This window comes from Coenobita brevimanus, chromosome 107, assembly GCF_032717465.1.
Source record: "Coenobita brevimanus isolate Jiangsu-jjx chromosome 107, ASM3271746v2, whole genome shotgun sequence".
NCBI classification, from domain to species: Eukaryota; Metazoa; Arthropoda; class Malacostraca; order Decapoda; family Coenobitidae; genus Coenobita; species Coenobita brevimanus.
Window position 1 is genome coordinate 23,028,599 of NC_137060.1, and position 18,751 is coordinate 23,047,349.

At 42.5% G+C, this 18,751-nt stretch overlaps 1 protein-coding gene across 1 annotated transcript in view; it reads left to right on the top strand.

The window, feature by feature from the left end:
- Positions 1 to 17,490, top strand: part of LOC145416722 (anoctamin-7-like) — a 39,904-nt gene extending 22,414 nt beyond the window's left edge. The window contains exons 5-20 of the mRNA XM_080285651.1: positions 1,589 to 1,725; positions 8,751 to 8,919; positions 9,451 to 9,616; positions 9,917 to 10,174; positions 10,599 to 10,819; positions 11,299 to 11,391; positions 11,797 to 11,899; positions 12,362 to 12,528; positions 12,800 to 12,928; positions 13,128 to 13,218; positions 13,602 to 13,807; positions 14,745 to 14,878; positions 15,591 to 15,681; positions 16,284 to 16,415; positions 16,621 to 16,740; positions 16,942 to 17,490. Of these exons, the coding sequence (XP_080141777.1) occupies positions 1,589 to 1,725; positions 8,751 to 8,919; positions 9,451 to 9,616; positions 9,917 to 10,174; positions 10,599 to 10,819; positions 11,299 to 11,391; positions 11,797 to 11,899; positions 12,362 to 12,528; positions 12,800 to 12,928; positions 13,128 to 13,218; positions 13,602 to 13,807; positions 14,745 to 14,878; positions 15,591 to 15,681; positions 16,284 to 16,415; positions 16,621 to 16,740; positions 16,942 to 17,490 (2,766 nt within the window). The remainder of the gene's footprint in view (positions 1 to 1,588; positions 1,726 to 8,750; positions 8,920 to 9,450; positions 9,617 to 9,916; positions 10,175 to 10,598; positions 10,820 to 11,298; positions 11,392 to 11,796; positions 11,900 to 12,361; positions 12,529 to 12,799; positions 12,929 to 13,127; positions 13,219 to 13,601; positions 13,808 to 14,744; positions 14,879 to 15,590; positions 15,682 to 16,283; positions 16,416 to 16,620; positions 16,741 to 16,941) is intronic.
- The last annotated feature ends 1,261 nt before the right edge of the window (positions 17,491 to 18,751 follow it).

Sequence of the window (18,751 nt, forward strand, 5' to 3'; positions counted from 1 at the left end):
AGGCTTCCCACATACAGCTCTTCTCAATAGGGTGGAGTCAAAGGCTTTTCGTCTCATTAACTCTCCTCCTCTTACTGACTCCCTTCAACCTCTGTCTCTTCGCCGCACTGTTGCATCTTTATCTCTTTTCTATCGGTACTTTAATGATCACTGCTCCTCTGAACTGTCTGCTTGCATTCCTCCACCTCTACGACGGGCGCGTAGCACCCGTCTGGCAGCAAACTCTCATCCTTTTTCTGTCCAACTCTCTAATGCAAGAGTTAACCGTTACTCCCAGTCTTTCATTTATGCAACAGGCCAGCTCTGGAACTGTCTCCCTCTGTCTGTATTTCCTGCTGCCTATGATCTCCAGTCTTTCAAACGCAGTGTGTCCAGGCATCTCAAAATGATTGGATCTTGAATTTGGTTCTATATTGTATTTTGTTTTTCTCTTGGAGGGAACTGTTACTGCGGGCTCATGGCCTTTGGTTCCTTCTTCCTCGCATTAAAAAAAAAAAAAAAAAAAAAAACTCAGACTTCTCCCCCTTTCCTCCCTGTCTCCCCTGCGCTTTCCTCACCTCTCCTCTTCTCCCTGTCCCCCTCTCCTTCCCCATCTCTCTCTCCCTTCTCTTCCATCGCTCCCTCCTGTCTCTCCTCTCCTGTCCTCTCTCGCCCTTATCTCCCTTTTCCCTCCGCTCTCATCTCCTATCTCTCCCTTTCCTCCCTCCCTCCACTCCTCTCCTCTTTCCTCCCTCCTCTTCTCTTCTCCCTCCCTACACCCCTCCCTTTCCTTCACCCCTCCCCTTCCTGTCTTTGAAGGCCTCGTCATATCCCGAGGGCTGACACTCTGCCATATAGAATCATCCCTTTCACCACAACACCACCGACACATTTTTACATTTTTCATTTTCTTTTCATACTTTTTCATATTATACATTTTAAACATTCATATTTTCCCTCTTACATGATCACACTTTTTTCAATCATTTTACATTTTACAATATTCAAATCCCCTCTATTACTTCACACCCACATTATTTACATTTTCATTTTTTACATCCTTACATCACTCATCTTTTTTTCCACCTCAACACACTCTTTTTCTTATTTTTCATCCACCATTTTCTCCTGCTTTATCATGATTCATATCCCATAAGACTTGTTTTCCATTTTCAGTTATTTTTCAAGTTTATATATTTTTTTTTCTTTTAAGTTGAGAGAGAGCACAGTAAGCTGAAAGTGTTAATACGGTCTCTGTTAACCCACTCACTAAAGGAGATAAAATATTTTCACCATTAACCTTTACATGGTCGGGATAACTCTAGCGCTTTATTCCAGTCCCCGCCAGACGATATTATTCTGAAAATTAAGTCATGGGGGTGAGGGAGTGTCAATACGTTCACAGGTGTTTTTGGGTTACTTGAGAAATTTTATTATTCCTTCACGTAATTTAATCACCCCAGACGTCAAGTTTACCGCTGTGCCTTCAAGACTTATCACTGAAGTCTCTCTCTCTCTCTCTGGAACCATTTCGTAACTCCTCCATGCCTTCTGTAACCTCTCTACTGTATATTAACCTGTATTTGTAACTTTTTTGCACCCTCGCCAGGCGCATAACAACCCGTCCACCAACTGGTCTGAAAATGTGCTGGAGAAGCTTGGAATTCCGAACCTGATGGCTGAAGACGTGCCTAATAAACCACTGGATTACTTCACATGTGCGTTTAAGAAGTCCAAGATAGACAGGTGAGACAAACACACACACACACACACACACACACACACACACACACACACACACACACAAACAGGAATAAAAAGATAAGTGAACAAAGTATGTAAACAGATTTTCAGAACAACATTATTGTTATTATTATTATTATTATTATTATTATTATTATTATTATTATTATTATTATTATTACTGTTGTTTTTTGTGATATTTGGCAATTATTACCATTAATTTCATCATTTACTGTTATCACCGTCATCGTCTGTCTTTTCAACATTTCACCTCTCTCTCTCTCTCTCTCTCTCTCTCTCTCTCTCTCTCTCTCTCTCTCTCTCTCTCTCTCTCTCTCTCTCTCTCTCTCTCTCTCTCTCTCTCTCATAATCTTATTCACCAGCACAAGCGCATCGTGTGTGCGCATTAATTAAAGATCACACACATTCACATCTTCATACCCACTTTCATAGACACACATTATTAAAGCTCAATGGCACACACACACACACACACACACACACACACACACACACACACACACACACACACACACACACACACACACACACACACACACACACACACACATTCACCTTTTCAATATTCGCACACATGTTTAATTCAATACAATTTTTTCATCCATATCCCGGTAAGTCTATATATTCACGTGTGTTTTTGCTTATACATATATTTTCCATTTTGGCTTCATGCAGATCCTCTCACCTTATGTGTAAATATGTATTTTGCTATGTATATAATATATAATTTAAACTCCCACGCAGCTCATATAAACTACGTATATCTGGGTATGCTGTATCTGTTTATATATACCTGTACACGTATGTCTGACATTTTATTGCACTGTTATGTTGATGAGTTTGTACTAACCACACGCTTCCTCCCCTGTAGCTATTATATATATTTCCTCAAACAGTATCTACTCTATTCAGCTGTGTCCATGTTATCTATATACTGACATAAACAATTTTACCCACACATTTATCACCATTATTAAATCAAGCAAATATCTTGCACCTTATACAGACATACACTCTCCATGTGTAAATTCATATATATAAATTACTCGTACATGCCCACTTACATTCAGTTTATACCCACCGTAAGACTGAATATAAACATTACACAAAATGCACATACATGCACTGCATATACAAGGCTTTTCCAACCCACACAAACTACAACAGCACCATTGATTTCCTACACACACACACACACACACACACACACACACACACACACACACACACATACACACACACACCAAATACTTCACTACGCACATATGAACTTTCTCCCTACACACACACACACACACACACACACACACACACACACACACACACACACACCAAATACTTCACTACACACATGTAACCTTTCTCCCTACACACACACACACACACACACACACACACACACACACACACACACACACACACACACACACACACACACACACACACACACACACACACACACAGGCATTACGATGGTTCCTCTTTAATTCTCGGCGCCTCCAGAGAGAGAGAGAGAGAAAGAGAGAGAGAGAGGGGGGAGAGAGCGAGAGTGCAGTGGTTGTCTCTTTTCACTAACCTCCTCTTTCTCTCTCCTTTTTTTTTTATCCTCCTCTCTCTTCTTATTCCCTCTTTGGTTATCCCTTTCATTCCTCTTAACTCATCCCTTCTCTTCATTCTTCTCTCCCCCTCTCTCATTCCCTCTATCTATCTATCTATCTATCATTTATACCTTACTATTCTTCTTTCACATCTTTATCTTCTTCCTATCTCCTCCTTTACCTCCTCCTCCTCTTCCTCTTGCTTCTCATCATCATCATCCATCATTTTCTCATCCTCTTCGTGTTCTTTTCCTCCCCATCATCATGATCTTATCCTCCTCCTCCTCCTCCTCCTCCTCTATCTCTCCTTTCTCATCTGTTTTTCCTATCCTTCGCTTTCTTCCTCCTCCTCATCCTCCTCCACGTTATTCTCCCCTTTCTCCTCCTCTTTTTCCTTCCTCCTCCTCCTCCTCTTCTTTTCTCCTCTACCTCCTCCTCTTCCTCCTCTGCTGCCAGAAAAGTCATTCGCAAGTGAGAACCCGTTTCTAGTTTTCTATTATTGTCAAAAAATCACTCCCATTTCCATACACCCTTATCTCCCAGATTGTTATTTTTCGCGATTGCCCTACGTCTTAAATAAATCCAAAGATCCTCTACTTTTCTTCTATGGATATTTATGGAAAGCCTAAAGAGCTTCAATTTGATTAGCCTGCATCCAACATTACAGAGTGCAGGCAGCAATGATAGAGAGAGGCTGTACTCTTTTTCTCAAACCCGGCATAAATCTGCGATCTGTAATATCTGAGTTATGAGGTGTAACAATAGATCTACACTAGGGTATGAGACTAAAGACAAAGAAATGTTACAGAAAAGTACCTGGATTTCAGTCTCTTCCCTCTTTTACTCTTTCTCAGTTCCTTGTCAGTCTAGCCTATGCATATTCCTTCTTTTTTTTCAGTCTTCCTAGTCTCTGCTCTGCGCCCCCTCCCTTCTCTCTCTCTTTCTCTCTTCTTTGCCCCACTCAGCTCAAAAGTTTGCTCACTCCAATGTTTCCTCTTCTGAAAGTTCCTCACTATTTCACTCTCTCTCTCTCTCTCTCTCTCTCTCTCTCTCTCTCTCTCTCTCTCTCTCTCTCTCTCTCTCTCTCTCTCTCTCTCTCTCTCTCTCTGAATTCCGTCACTACCTCTTCTTCCTTCCTCCCTATTACTTTCCTTGTTCCTTCCATCTTTCATTCCTCTCCTTTTCTCCTTCTCATCTCTCCTTCCGTCTTTTCCTCCTCTCTCCTCTCCATTTTTTCCCCTCTTCTCCCCTCCTTCTGTCTTCTCATCCCCTTGCCTTCCTTCCTTTCCTCCTGTCTATCCATTCTCCTTACCTTCCTCCCTCCCTCCCTCCCCTCACTATCTCCTTTCCTCCTTTCTCCCTCCCTCCCTTCCCTCACTATCACCTTTCCTCCCTTCTCCCTCCCTCCCTCCCCTCACTATCTCCTCTCTTTCCCTCCTCCCTCCCTCCTTCCCCTCATTATCTCCTCCCTTTCCCTGCTTTCCTCACTTCTCCCTCCGTCCCCTCCTTTATATAATTCTCATACACCTCCTCCAAACCTCTCGACTGCCCTAGTTAGCCAGAAAAAAAAAGTGTAAGCACCCTTGAACACAAAACTTATAAATAATGATAATAAAAAGTAGTGCACTGAAACCACCAACACAACCACAGTAAAAATAGACCATTAAATATAATAAAAATGACAAAAATCCACCGACACAAACTAAATAAATAACCAAAAATAAATAAATAAGAGAGTACTTAAAACCTACCCACACAAAGTATTAACAATGTCCACAACTTTCCTGAATATAGAAAGTACAATAAAAAATATCTGTTCACCTGAATATATTTCAACAAATATCTGTAGTGAACAGTATGGCTAAGTTACAGAAATTAAGACAAACTAATAATTTTCTATATCACTGGAATGAGGCTGATTTATCGACTTCAAATAATAGGATAATAACCAGAGACTTGACATTCGTCCTTAACTGCATGTTTAATTATAAATGTTGAATGTTAAATTTACCCAACAGTCTTATCACTAACAAGGCTACCCTGGGGGCGTACTGCAAGCGCTTAAACATCCCTTCCTTACCGATTTATTATGCACATCACACATCAGAATTTTTATGCATGTTAATAATGCAAACTACACTGATGTTAGACCGACATAACAGCAAGACAGATTTAAGGTTCAATACGAAAAATAAGTCGCAAAGGAAGAGGTACCACGAAGGCTCCTATCCCACTTAAATACGGTCACCAATCCTACAGTACCTAACCCCTACCACTTTAGTCTCATCTAATCCTGTCTTAAACCGAGGTGACTTTAAATCCAGCCCAGCCCAATCTAACACATCATATAACATACCAAACCAAGATTAGTTAACCCCAATTACTTCAGTCTAATCTTAATCATCTAATCCTCTCTTAATCTGAGGTGAACTTAAATCCTACTCACCCCAACTAACACACACCAGCCCACACTGCCACAAACAACTGGATTTAAGTATATGTATGCTAACCTGACTTAACCAGACTCAACCTTGCCTAAACCAACACAAAAAATCCTAGCCTAACCTAACCACATTTTTCAGTACCTTACCTCACCTAACCGACCCTAACTTAACCCAGCCCATCCACACGTAACCTAACCAAACCTAACCTAACCTAAACTACTCTATCCTATCTTATCCTAACCTCACCTACCCTACCCCACCCTAACCTAAACAAGCTTTATACTACCTAACCCAGCCTAAACAAACCTAACCTAGCATAATCTACCTTAATCACACCTAACCATATCTACCCTAACGTGACCTCCCCTATCCAAACCCATCTACTCCAATCTAACCAAATCAGACCCATCATAGTCTAGCCTAACCCCAGTTACTGGTATGCACATCACACCAAACCATTCCTAACCTAATTCCACTAAACCAACCTATACCTAACCCAAACCAACCTTCCCTAACGTAACATATCAACCTAACCCAAACCAACCTTCCCTAACGTAACATATCAACCTAACCCAAACCAACCTTCCCTAACGTAACATATCAACCTAACCCAAACCAACCTTCCCTAACGTAACATATCAACCTAAATTAACCTAACCTTCCCTAACGTAACATATCAACCTAACCTAACCTAACCTTCCCTAACGTAACATATCAACCTAACCTAACCTAACCTTCCCTAACGTAACAGATCAAACCTATCTATCTAGTCTATCCATCTATCAAGCTTCATGCACTCTCACTCAACACCCTGCCTGCCTGTCTGCTTCCACATAGAGCACAGCTGCATGACGCTTGCTAACACCGTAGGCTTCAGTTAACATCAGTGTTGCATGACTGTGTGGAATTCTTGCGTTTTTTTCAAAATCTTTGCCACTATGGAAGAATCATCCTCATATACGGAAATCCTGTTTATCTAGAAGGTATAGCAGTTCCCCAACACCTTTTCCTTACCAGTCAGTTCCTCATATGGTGCTTTACTAATTGTTTGTGTCTTATTTAAGAAATTTATATCGATACTAAGAAGACATAAACATGATACAAGGGACTAGGATACTACGGTACAAAATAAATCGTTAAGGTACAGGTGCAAGTAGCTTCGTAACCCCACGGATATTCATGCACTGGACCCTGTGTGGATCATCAGCAAAGCAACGAGAAATTCCGTCATACCACCGCTTTTTTTTTTCTTTTTCCTACAGGAACACAAAGTACATGGAAATATTCTGCACTCACTCTCCTTGTCCCGTATTCTCGTTGCATAAGAAGGGTCTGTAGCAACTCTTCCTTTGCGATTTATTTTAGGATGTGGCTAGTTAAAATCTTTTTGTATGCTATTTATGCAGAGTATGGCCATATTGGAGGGACTGATGTAACAAAGAAGAGGACAGTAAAGTGTAATAAGCAAAATACATCACTTAGGAAGAGGTGTTAGGGAACTTCCTTAACCCACGAGAATACAGGCCCTTATCTTCCCTGCAAAAATAATCTTAGTTACGACAAAGGACTCATCGTAAGACAGTTCATTAAATCCGTATCGGCAAGGGTAAACCGTACCGCGTACCCTGTCTCCGTGTTGTGTGACGTAGAACACTGATGATTTTCTTCATAAAGTAAGCCGTGTTTATACATTGGATGAGTTACACAATAGTCTCAGTCTTTCTTCTGTCTTTTTCCATGTCTTAAAAACTATAAAGAATTTTCACTTATTTTATTTGAGTTACCTGTACCATAATGATCTTTAGCCTGTTTTAAGTTTATCTAATACCTAAATATAAATTCTAATTGGGACTGTATGAGATAAAAGGCATACCATGCCTTTAAAAGATGAAATTAGTGTAAACAGACGCAGATAGATAAAAAATAGACAGACAGGGACAGATCGACGGACTGATAGAAAGAATTGGACAGATAAGGCGAGATATACTGTGCATACACTAAACAACTGGAGATTAATTTTTCTAGCTTAACCTAACACAGTGTTACTGGATATTAACTGAATTATAAAGTGACTAATAGCTGTAAACACTAGCATAAAGATAGATAAAAAAAAAAAGCATAAATACACACTAACAAATAGAATAAACTAGATGCAGGTAGACAAGTAAAATCTACAGCTGTACAGAAACCTCATCCAGTGACCTATCCCAACCTAACCACCTCATCTAACCTAACCTAACAACCTAACCTATCCTAACATCTTTATTAATCCCCTCTCTGTCCGATCTTTTCTTATTTTCTCTCTAACCATTTTCGTCCTGTTAACCTCCTGTCCTTCAAACTTTTTTCATCTACCTATCCAAATGCTTTAAAGATTTTTATCTCATCTTCATACTGCCTTAATTTTTTTCTATCCACTATCTCCGCCCTTATTTATCTCCTATCCTTCAGCCTCTGTCATCTGCCTGTCCATTTACTTCCTTCATCCTCGCTCGGTTCTCTTAGCTTCCTAACTTATCCTCCATAATTCAACCCACCCTCGACCCTATCCCCTATACTCTCCCTATCCAACTTTCATCTCAGCTCAACATCCCCTGTCCTTCAGTCTCTTTCATCTACCTATCCAAATACTGCCATCAACTTCACCCAACTCCTACACCCCAATCTATCCTCCAACCTACCCCCTATCCCTCCTCCTACTTACCTCTCTCCAGTTTTCATCTCTTCTTATATTCTATCTCCTATCCTTCGACCTACTTCATCTATAACACCTCCCTATCTCCCACATCCTCAACCTACCCCTCTCTATCCCTCCTCCTACCTACCAGCCTCCAATTTTCATGCCTGCTCTTTCATTTCCTCTTCTATCCTTTGATCTCCTTCCCATACATCATCTCGCTACCTTCTACTCCCCACGACCAACCCTCGAACCTATCCCCTATCCCCTCCCTATCCCTCATGACAGGTTTCTAGGCAGTGACAACCCGGACCACTACTTCACGACAACCCAGCGATCCCGGATAGTCCACGAGATACTATCCACGGCCACGTTCGGCAAGAGGAAGAAGGGTGAGATTGGAATAGGAAGGCTGGTCGAGGAGGGAGTGTACAGCGCCTCCTTCCCACTGCATGATGTGAGTGTCAAGCAATGAGTAGATAGATAATTAGACAGATAGATAGACAGGTAAATAGACACAGAGACAGAAAGATGGATAGACAGAGAGGGAGGGAGGAAGAGTAACAGATACATAGGAGTACACACAGGCAGAGATAAAGAAATGGATGCACCGATGGATAGATAGATGGATGGATGGATGGATGAATGGAGAGAGAGAGAGATAGAGAGAGAGAGAGAGAGAATGGAGTGGAGGGAGGCTAGGGGAGAACAGAGGGGTAGTGGAGGAATAGGGAGGATGGAGAGAGGAAGGAGGGAAGTGAGGAACAGAGGAAAAGAGGGAGAGGAGAGAACAGAGGCTGGAGAATGTAGGATGGATGAACAGACGAGGGAGGAGGATGAAAAGGCAGATCCACCTAACCATACCATACCCAACCTTATCTAACTTAACCACCCTTCCCTAACCCCGTAACTAACCTAACTTAACCTCCCCTAACCCCATACCTTTTCTAACTTAACCTCCCCTCCCTAACCCCAGACCTCATTTCAGGGTGAGTACGAATTACCGCAAGGGTGGCGAGACCCCTCCCAGTTAAACCCCCGTCAGGTGCTGTACCATTACTGGGCGCGATGGGGAAAATGGTACAAATATCAACCCCTGGATCATATACGAGAGTACTTTGGCGAGAAGATTGGTATTTATTTTGCATGGCTTGGTGAGTACACACACACACACACACACACACACACACACACACACACACACACACACACACACACACACACACACACACACACACACACACACACACACACACACACACATCCTCTGTGCATATGACCCATTTTTATCAAGCAGATGCATGATTTAAAAATATGTTGATGACGACAAGAGAAAAGAAAAATCCCCAAGCGCCTTCTCGTCTGTCATGGATTAAGAAAATAATATAAACAGACAGATGGACACACAGACAGACAGACAGATAATTTCCTTTCTCTATCCTATCCAATCCTAGGGCTGTACACGGGATGGCTCCTACCAGCAGCCGTGGTGGGGCTGCTGGTGTTTCTCTACGGCGTGGTCACCATCAACCACAACACGCCTGCCAATGAGATCTGCAATGGACGCGGCCTCTTTAAGATGTGTCCGCTGTGCAATGAGACCCTGGGCTGTGTGTTCTGGGATCTGAACGATATCTGTGTCAATACCAGGATATCCTACCTCTTCGATCACCCTGGCACTGTCTTCTATGCCACCTTTGTTAGCTTCTGGGGTAAGTGTAATAGGCTCCGTCAGGTTTCATCCGAAGTGTAATACATTCAGTTAATTTTCATCTGGCAGAACTGGGTCACTCTCACAACTTGATTCAAATCATGTGATTGCGTGAAAGCTGATTAGCCTTTGTTATAAGGCAGGAATGAGTCTCCTTGGTTACTACTCAAAAAATGTATCGTCTAATCTGATTATACACCTGGCAATCATACGAGCTCAGAAGGGGTTAGGTGTCTTTACCACGTGAAAACAAACCTACTATAATAATAATAATAATAATAATAATAATAATAATATAATAATAATAATAATAATAATAATAATAAAAACAACAGTACTGAGGGACAAATGAATTTCTACGTTTACTGCGTTTTGGCATGAAGTGGCTAAAAATACTGCTCTACATCCCCTTTTGCCCATTCCAGCTGTGTCGTTCCTGGAATACTGGAAACGCAAGAGCGCCTCCCTAGCGCACCACTGGGACTGCCTGGACTTTCAAGAGGAGGAGGAAAGACCGAGGCCAGAATTCGCAGCCAAGGCGCCCTGCCAAGAGAGGAATCCCATCACGGGAGTCAGGGAGCCCTCCTTCCCCAAGAACCTCAGGACCAAAAGGATTATGGCAGGAGTGGGACTGATTTTTATTATGGTTAGTGAGCGTGGAGGATTTATTTCTGTTATGGCCAGTGAACGCTGAATATTTAATTATTATTTTTAATTATTTTTATTATGGTCAGTGAACGGAGAGGATTTATTCTTATTTTTTTTTACTTAGTATGGTAGGCCAATACTTCGTTCTCTCTGCACAGAAAGCTATGTAAATTCGCTCTAACATCACCTAACCATTCCAACTTACTCAACCTGAACTTAACCTAACCTATCCCGACCTAACACAGCACGATTTAACGTTACCTAATATAATCTAACCTAACCTAACCCGACCTAACAGCACGATTTAACATGACCTATTCTAACCTAACCTAACCTAACCTGACCTAACACAACACGATTTAACATACCTACTCTAACCTAACCTAACCTAACCCGACCTAACATAACCTATTCTAACCTAACCTAACCCAACCCGACCTAACATAACCTAATCTAAGCCACCCTAACCCTCCACAGATGAGCCTGGTAATCATCTTCATCGTGGCTGTCATCATCTACCGGGTCCTGGTGTCTATTCCCCTCTTCAGAAACGACACACTTAGATCACAGGTAAGCTAATAAATGAAGAAGTAAAGTGTATCCTGATATCACACTGGCGTCAATTGTTAAAATGGAATGATAAAAGTTAAGTTGAAATGTTTGTATCTATCCAACAACAACATTTCCCAAACTGCCTATAATTCTTTAATGTAAAAAATTTGCTCTTAAATCTGTTGTTTGATGGGATCACTGTCGAAGTAATTTAGTTTTTATGTGACTGTCTTCCCCCACCCTCTCTCTATCTCTCTTTCTCTCCCCGTACATACCAACCTACTTACCTATCAATCTACCAACCTACCTACCTATATATTTATCTACCTTGAACTTACAGGACTACTTCTGTTAAGACCAATTTCCTCCTCCTTGGACCCCTACAGCTGTATAATCTATGCAACACTCCCCTTCTCCCTACAGGCTCAAGCCATCTCCTCCCTGTCCGGGGCTGTTGTCAACTTTATCATCATCATGTGTATGGGAAGAGTGTATGAAAAACTGGCTCACAGACTGACAACGTGGGGTAAGTTAGGGATGGATGGAAGAACAGATGCAGATACAGGCAGACAGTCTGATAGAGAGAGATAGACAGACAGACAGAGAGATAGACAGACAGAGAGTTACGCAGACAACCTGAGAATTATTGATGGACAAAATAATAAATAAGCAAAGGGAGAGAAACTAAATTACTTTCCTGACAGCCATATACACACAACATCCCCCCCTCTCTCTCTCTCTTTCACACACACATACACACACACACACACACACACACACACACACACACACACACACACACACACACAAATTACCTCTAACATCTCTTCTTCCCCTGGAGATGCACCGTCAGAATTGAATGAGAACCTAACCTTCAAAATGTTAACCTCTCAATTCCCCACCTTCTACCTGTCCATCTTCTCATATCCCCCTCCCCCTCTATCTCTAACCTACACCTGCCTCTCTTTAATCTCTCTTTTTCCCACAGAGATGCACAGAACCCAGTCAGAATTCGAGGACAACCTAACATTTAAGGTGTTCATCTTTCAATTCGTCAACTTCTACTCCTCCATCTTTTACATCGCGTTCTTCAAGGGCAGATTTGTTGGCTACCCCGGACACTACCACCACATCCTTGGCTTCAGGAACGAGGATGTGAGTAGATGTATGAGTCTGTGTTAAAATTAAAACTGTGAAGCTGACAGAGCTAGGAGGATATGGATATGGTTTTATGTTATATTCTAGGATGTGAGTATATTCCTTGAGTCTGACCAAGTGAGAAGAGTAGGCATATGACTTTTTTTAAAGTCTAGGATGTGCGTATATTCATGAGTTTGTGAGTGTTGGATGATTAATGGGTAAAATATAAGCCTGGATGAGTTAATGTAAGTAAATGCATAACCACACCGCTCTCTCTTGCCCTCAGTGCTCTGCGGGTGGGTGTCTGATCGAACTGGCCCAACAACTGGCCGTGATTATGATTGGCAAACAGGTAGTGAACAATGCACAGGAGATTCTGGTGCCCAAAGTTAAGGCTTGGTGGCATAAAAAGCAGGTAAGTTTTGTTATTTACCTTAGGAGAGTCTGGTGAAGAAGAATTTGATGTCTGGTAATTTCCTTGCACTTCTCTACATAACGTACCCTGGTATTTGACAGGCCTCTAGGAATTACTAAGTATACATTCTACAACACTCATGAACACTACAGTACCTGACCCCCATACCCCCACCATGACCCCTGCTTTTGTCACACAGGTTAAGCTGACCCACAAGGCCAGGACCAGGTGGGAGGCGGACTATCAGCTGATTGACAACGAGGGATTATTTCAGGAGTATCTTGAGATGGGTTAGTTCACACCTTCCATTATGTTCCGTTTTTTGTCATACAGTTGTGTGAACAAATACCCGCGCGAGCGCAAGCACACACACACACACACACACACACACACACACACACACACACACACACACACACACACACACACACACACACACACACACACACACACACACACACACACACAGGATTTCAATTCATGAGGTGGTCGGAGGTTTTTCTACCACATAAATGCTGCTACGGACGTCAGCTGGTCTTCCTTGGCATAAATATTCCCAACCATTATTTTTTTTTTCCTGATATATTCTTACACTCATATAAGTTAGGCTACTACATAACGCAATTAGTAACCATATAACAACATAATATCCATCCTTCCCTCCCCTCCCCAGTTCTACAGTTCGGGTTCATCACCATCTTCGTAGCGGCCTTTCCCTTAGCTCCCCTCTTTGCGCTGCTTAACAACTGGGTGGAGATACGCCTGGACGCGCAGAAGTTCGTGTGTGAGACGCGCAGGGCAGTGTCGGAAAGAGCGCAGAACATCGGCATCTGGTTTACTATCCTCGACTTTATGGCCCACCTGGCTGTGATCAGTAATGTACGAATTGCTGGCTTGTTAATCGACAGTATTACAGAGGCACATCTCGTCGTTCCTATACTCTTTTAACCTTAGCATGGCCCATATTATCGTCTTTTTGCAGCCTATTTCACATAGCTCAATGGCAGAATAAGACAATACTACGACTCAACACCCTTTCCACAGCACCTCCCTGTGACTAGCACCTCTAGTGCTAATTTATTGTTATAACTCAGCTATCAAGATTGAAAGATAGCAATTTCAGAGTGAGCAAAGTAACTTCAGTACGACACTTGCTTCACCCTTTCAGTCCAATGGCATTTCTTCCATTATATCACCCAGGCCATTTTATTCCGGTCAGGAGAATATTTACGAACTCAAGGAATTACAAGACAACCTCCATTAACCCCTTCATTACTAAAGCTCTGGCCTTTGTTGAATAAAATGGTTGCAACAAAAATACATCAACCAAATGTAAGTCGTTCCTACAAAGGTGGTTACATACAGCTACAAGAAAAGACAAAAAGAAAGAAAAAAGTAAGAAGTGAAAGAAAAGAAAAAAGTTATCATCACTTTCTCATAATTACATCCTAGAGAGATCTTACTTAAATAATTAATAATAATCAAGCACAATGGAATACCTCTCTCTCTCTCTCTCTCTCTCTCTCTCTCTCTCTCTCTCTCTCTCTCTCTCTCTCTCTCTCTCTCTCTCTCTCTCTCTCTCTCTCTCTCTCTCTCTCTCTCTCTCTCTCTCTCTCTCTCATCCACCTTTCCCTCCCTATCTTTCAGTACACCCCTCCTCTCCCTCGCCCCTAATCAAATTATCTCCCCCTCCCACATCCTCTTCCTCAAACTCTCTCTCTCTCTTCCCACTCGATCCCCCCCCTCTCTCTCTCTTTCTCTCTCTCTCTCTCTCTCACTCACCCACTCACTCACTCACTCTCATTTTCTCACACAGGCATTCCTAATCGCCTTCACGTCGGAGTTCCTGCCTCGCCTCCTTTATAAATACGAGTACGACTGGTCTCTGGCCGGCTATGTCAACTTTACTCTGGCAACGGCACCCAACGGCACCCTTAGCCAGCCCTGTAGGTGAGTGTGAAGGGATGGAGAGAAAGGTAGGAAAGCATGGAGTGATGGAGGAAAGGAGGAAAATATAGAAAGATGGAGGAAAGGAGGAAAATATAGAGAGATGGAGGAAAGGAGGAAACTGTAGAGAAGAATGAGGGAAGGATGGATAGTTACTACACCCAAAGGCACCTTAACTCAGCCCTGTAGATGAGTGTACGTAGAAGGATGGAGAGAAAAGGAAGAAAATATGGAGAGATGGAGGAAAGTAGAGAAGGAGGAAAATATGGAGAGATGGAGGAAAGAAGGAAAATATAGAGAGATGGAGAAAAGGAGGAAATTGTGGAGAATTACTAATGGTATGAAAAATGCGTAGGAAATTTCGTGAGAGAGAGAGAGAGAGAGAGAGAGAGAGATGGAGGGAAGGGGTATAAAAAATCTCCTAAACGTAACACCTTAAGCCAGCAATTTAGGCAGAGTAAAGGGAAAGGTACAATACTGCCTACCCTTCCCCCTTTATCCCTCCTCATCAACAACCTCCTGCACTTCTCTCTACCCCTTTATTCCATACTCCCTTTAGTTCCCTCTAGGTTTTTATTTTTTTATTACTAATATTTCTGCCCTTTACCAGACTTCACAGGTTTGGCATGAAAAGCCTTCCTATAGTAAACAAGAAATGTGTGTGTGTGTGGGGGGGGGGAGGTGTGGGTGTGTGTTTACTACCTATGTTTTCCAGATACCGAGGCTATCGAGACTCTGCAGGGAACCACACCACCTTCTACTGGAGACTACTGGCCGTCAGACTGGCTTTTGTTATTGTGTTTGAGGTTAGTATTGTTACCTAATATATAAACAAATAAACAAGTCAATATACGGATAAACAGAGAAAACAGGTAATCTTAACGTCATGCCTCCCTCTCTCTCTCTCTCTCTCTCTCTCTCTCTCTCTCTCTCTCTCTCTCTCTCTCTCTCTTTCTCTTGTCTGTATCTGAAGTTGGTAATAATGTCCCATACATAAACATATATGATGGCACAAATAAACAAGTAAAACCAAATAAAAAGGTAAAATTAAGGACGTAAAGTGACGTAAAGGTCACGTTTTGTCAGATAAATTTAAGTAAAGTCTGGTTTAATTTATAATAGTCAGTCCTTTAGGTGGAGTCTTCCCCTCACACAACTGCAGTACATCTTATTCTTTGCAGTGAAGGTGGACAGATGGTAAGTTTAGGCCACGACAGAGTAAAAGTAGTATAGTAGATGGAGGATTACTGGAGGTAGATTACAACCTCATGACTGTATGTAATCCCATAATCCGACCAAAATCCCCATGCAGGGGCGTCAGTACGAAAGGGAGTTCATGTGATACCCCCCATTAATCACCAGGCTAATTATCCCTCCACTAATGACTACACCCCCCCCCCCTCATCAGCACGTGGTGTTCGGTGTGTGCCGCCTAATTGACGTCATGGTACCGGATGTGCCCCAGAGCCTTGAGATCAAGATGAAGAGAGAGAGGTACCTCGCCAAACAAGCACTGGCAGATTCAGATACGATTATGAAGGTGAGTGTGAGGGACAGATTGTATAGACATAGATAAAGTGATAGATAGACAAATAGGCAGAGAGACAAAGATAGATACTGTACAGTTTTAGGAATATCGATGAAATCAATTTAACAGGAGGATCTGTTATACCGCCTCTGTACTGAATCATAGCTTACGTCGTCTCGTTTCCAAATCAAGCATTAACATCCTTGCGTCTCCCCAGGTGGCGCAAGGCAACGACGATGACGACGATGGCGGAAATGACGTCATGATCGGAATGCCAGATGCCGACACCCCCTCCCAAGTGGGTCTACCTCCCCCTTCACCCTCCACCACCACCACAGTCCACCGCAGGGGATCTCCACCATCATCATTATCATCCAAAAGGGCCAAGGATTCCCAGGCGTTCACTTACTCAAAGCCTTCAGAGGAGTCGCAGGCATTCTCGTCCCCCAAACCTTCCAAAGACTCAGAGGCATTCACCTTCCAAAAGCCTTCGGAGGAGTCAAAGGCATTTTCCTCCTCAATGTCTTCAGCCCAGCAGCCGTTTTCCTCCTCCATGCCCTCCAAGGATTCTCCAACGTTCTCCTCCTACGACTTCGAGACGCTGAGGGACTCTCCACCACTCTCTCCATCTCGGTACTTCCCTCCCTCCACCAACCACACCCAACTTTCCTCCCCCTCCAGCACGACCAACGACCCTTCAATCACATATAACGACCCTTCAGCAGCTTATAACGATCCCTCAACGTCGCGTAACGACCCTTCAACGGCTTTCAACGACCATCATTCAACATCTAACGACCCTGGTACCTCCTCCTCCACCCACGCGAGGCGAAAGCAACGCCACCACCTCCAACAGCAACAACAGCAGCTACAGGAGCAGCAATTACAACAACAGCAACAGCAACAACAACCATTACAAAAATCACCCTTCGGAGACACCAAGATCCCACCCCCTGTTCCATCACGCCGAAGAAATTCAAAGGGAAAGGGAAGCCTGAAGCAAAGAGGGGGAGGGGTAGGAGGGCAACAACAACAACAGCTACAACAGGCGCCCGCTCACAACAGCCCCAAGTCCTTTACAACATAACAGTGGGCGTCCCTCACCCGTCCTTCAACGTCATACAGGCAGACAGCAGTTTGAAACGAAAAAATAAAAAATAAAGACGGCCGACAAACAGAATGTATTTATCAACAGGGAATAAATATGGCAATAAACAACTTTCAAAAATGACCGTCAGTATTGGAAACAGCAGGAAAAACGAATACTAAATAAAATGCGAAAAAAAATTCTCAAATATATGAAAAATGGCCGCCAAAAAGAAAAAGAAGAAGAAATATGTCTGCCGAGAAATAGTTGAAATTATAAACAGGAGTGTATGAGTTTGGTTTGTTTGTTTGCTTGTTTGAGTAGTAAAGCTGGATGGATTTGCTAATTCTGACACACATAATGAGTGCCTTTCCTTCTCACACATATGGTCGGACTGAAGTGGCTCTGCAAATTCCGTATCACCTTTTTCCTAGCGATTTCTTCTGCACATGACATCTTAATACCCTCCTCAAAGTGACTGATGCATTACGTCAATACCAAACCGTATCAATAAAATGCAAAACAATATTAAGGTGTAAAATGCTAAATGAATCGCTTACGAGGAGTTGTTACGAAGCCCCTACGCCACATGAAATACGGCTCATCACTGTACTTTTATTGTGCCTGCTTATCACCACTAAGCCCTTCACTACCATGACGTCTCTCTTCATTTTACTCCTGCAACCTCTCTCTCTCTCTCTCTCTCTCTCTCTCTCTCTCTCTCTCTCTCTCTCTCTCTCTCTCTCTCTCTCTCTCTCTCTCTCTCTCTCTCTCACTCCTGCAACCTCCGACTTTCTTCATTTTACTCCTGCAGCCTCTCTCTCTCTCTCTCTCTCTCTCTCTCTCTCTCTCTCTCTCTCTCTCACACAAGCAACCTCCGACTTTCTTCATTTTACTCCTGCAGCCTCTCTCTCTCTCTCTCTCTCTCTCTCTCTCTCTCTCTCTCTCTCTCTCTCTCTCTCTCTCTCTCTCTCTCTCTCTCTCTCTCTCTCTCTCTCTCTCTCTCTCTCTCTCTCTCTCTCTCTCTCTCTCTCTCTCTCTCTCTCTCTCTCTCTCTCTCTCTCTTACACTCAATAAAATCCTCAGACGATAACACGAATAAAACGAAAAAGACGTTCTCGGGGTGAAAGGGCTGACATTAGAAGAATTTATAAGTTAGCATTTCTATAAGCAGTAGCTATCATTACAAGCTGCATTATTATTATTATTATTATTATTATTATTATTATTATTATTATTATTATTATCATTATTATTATTA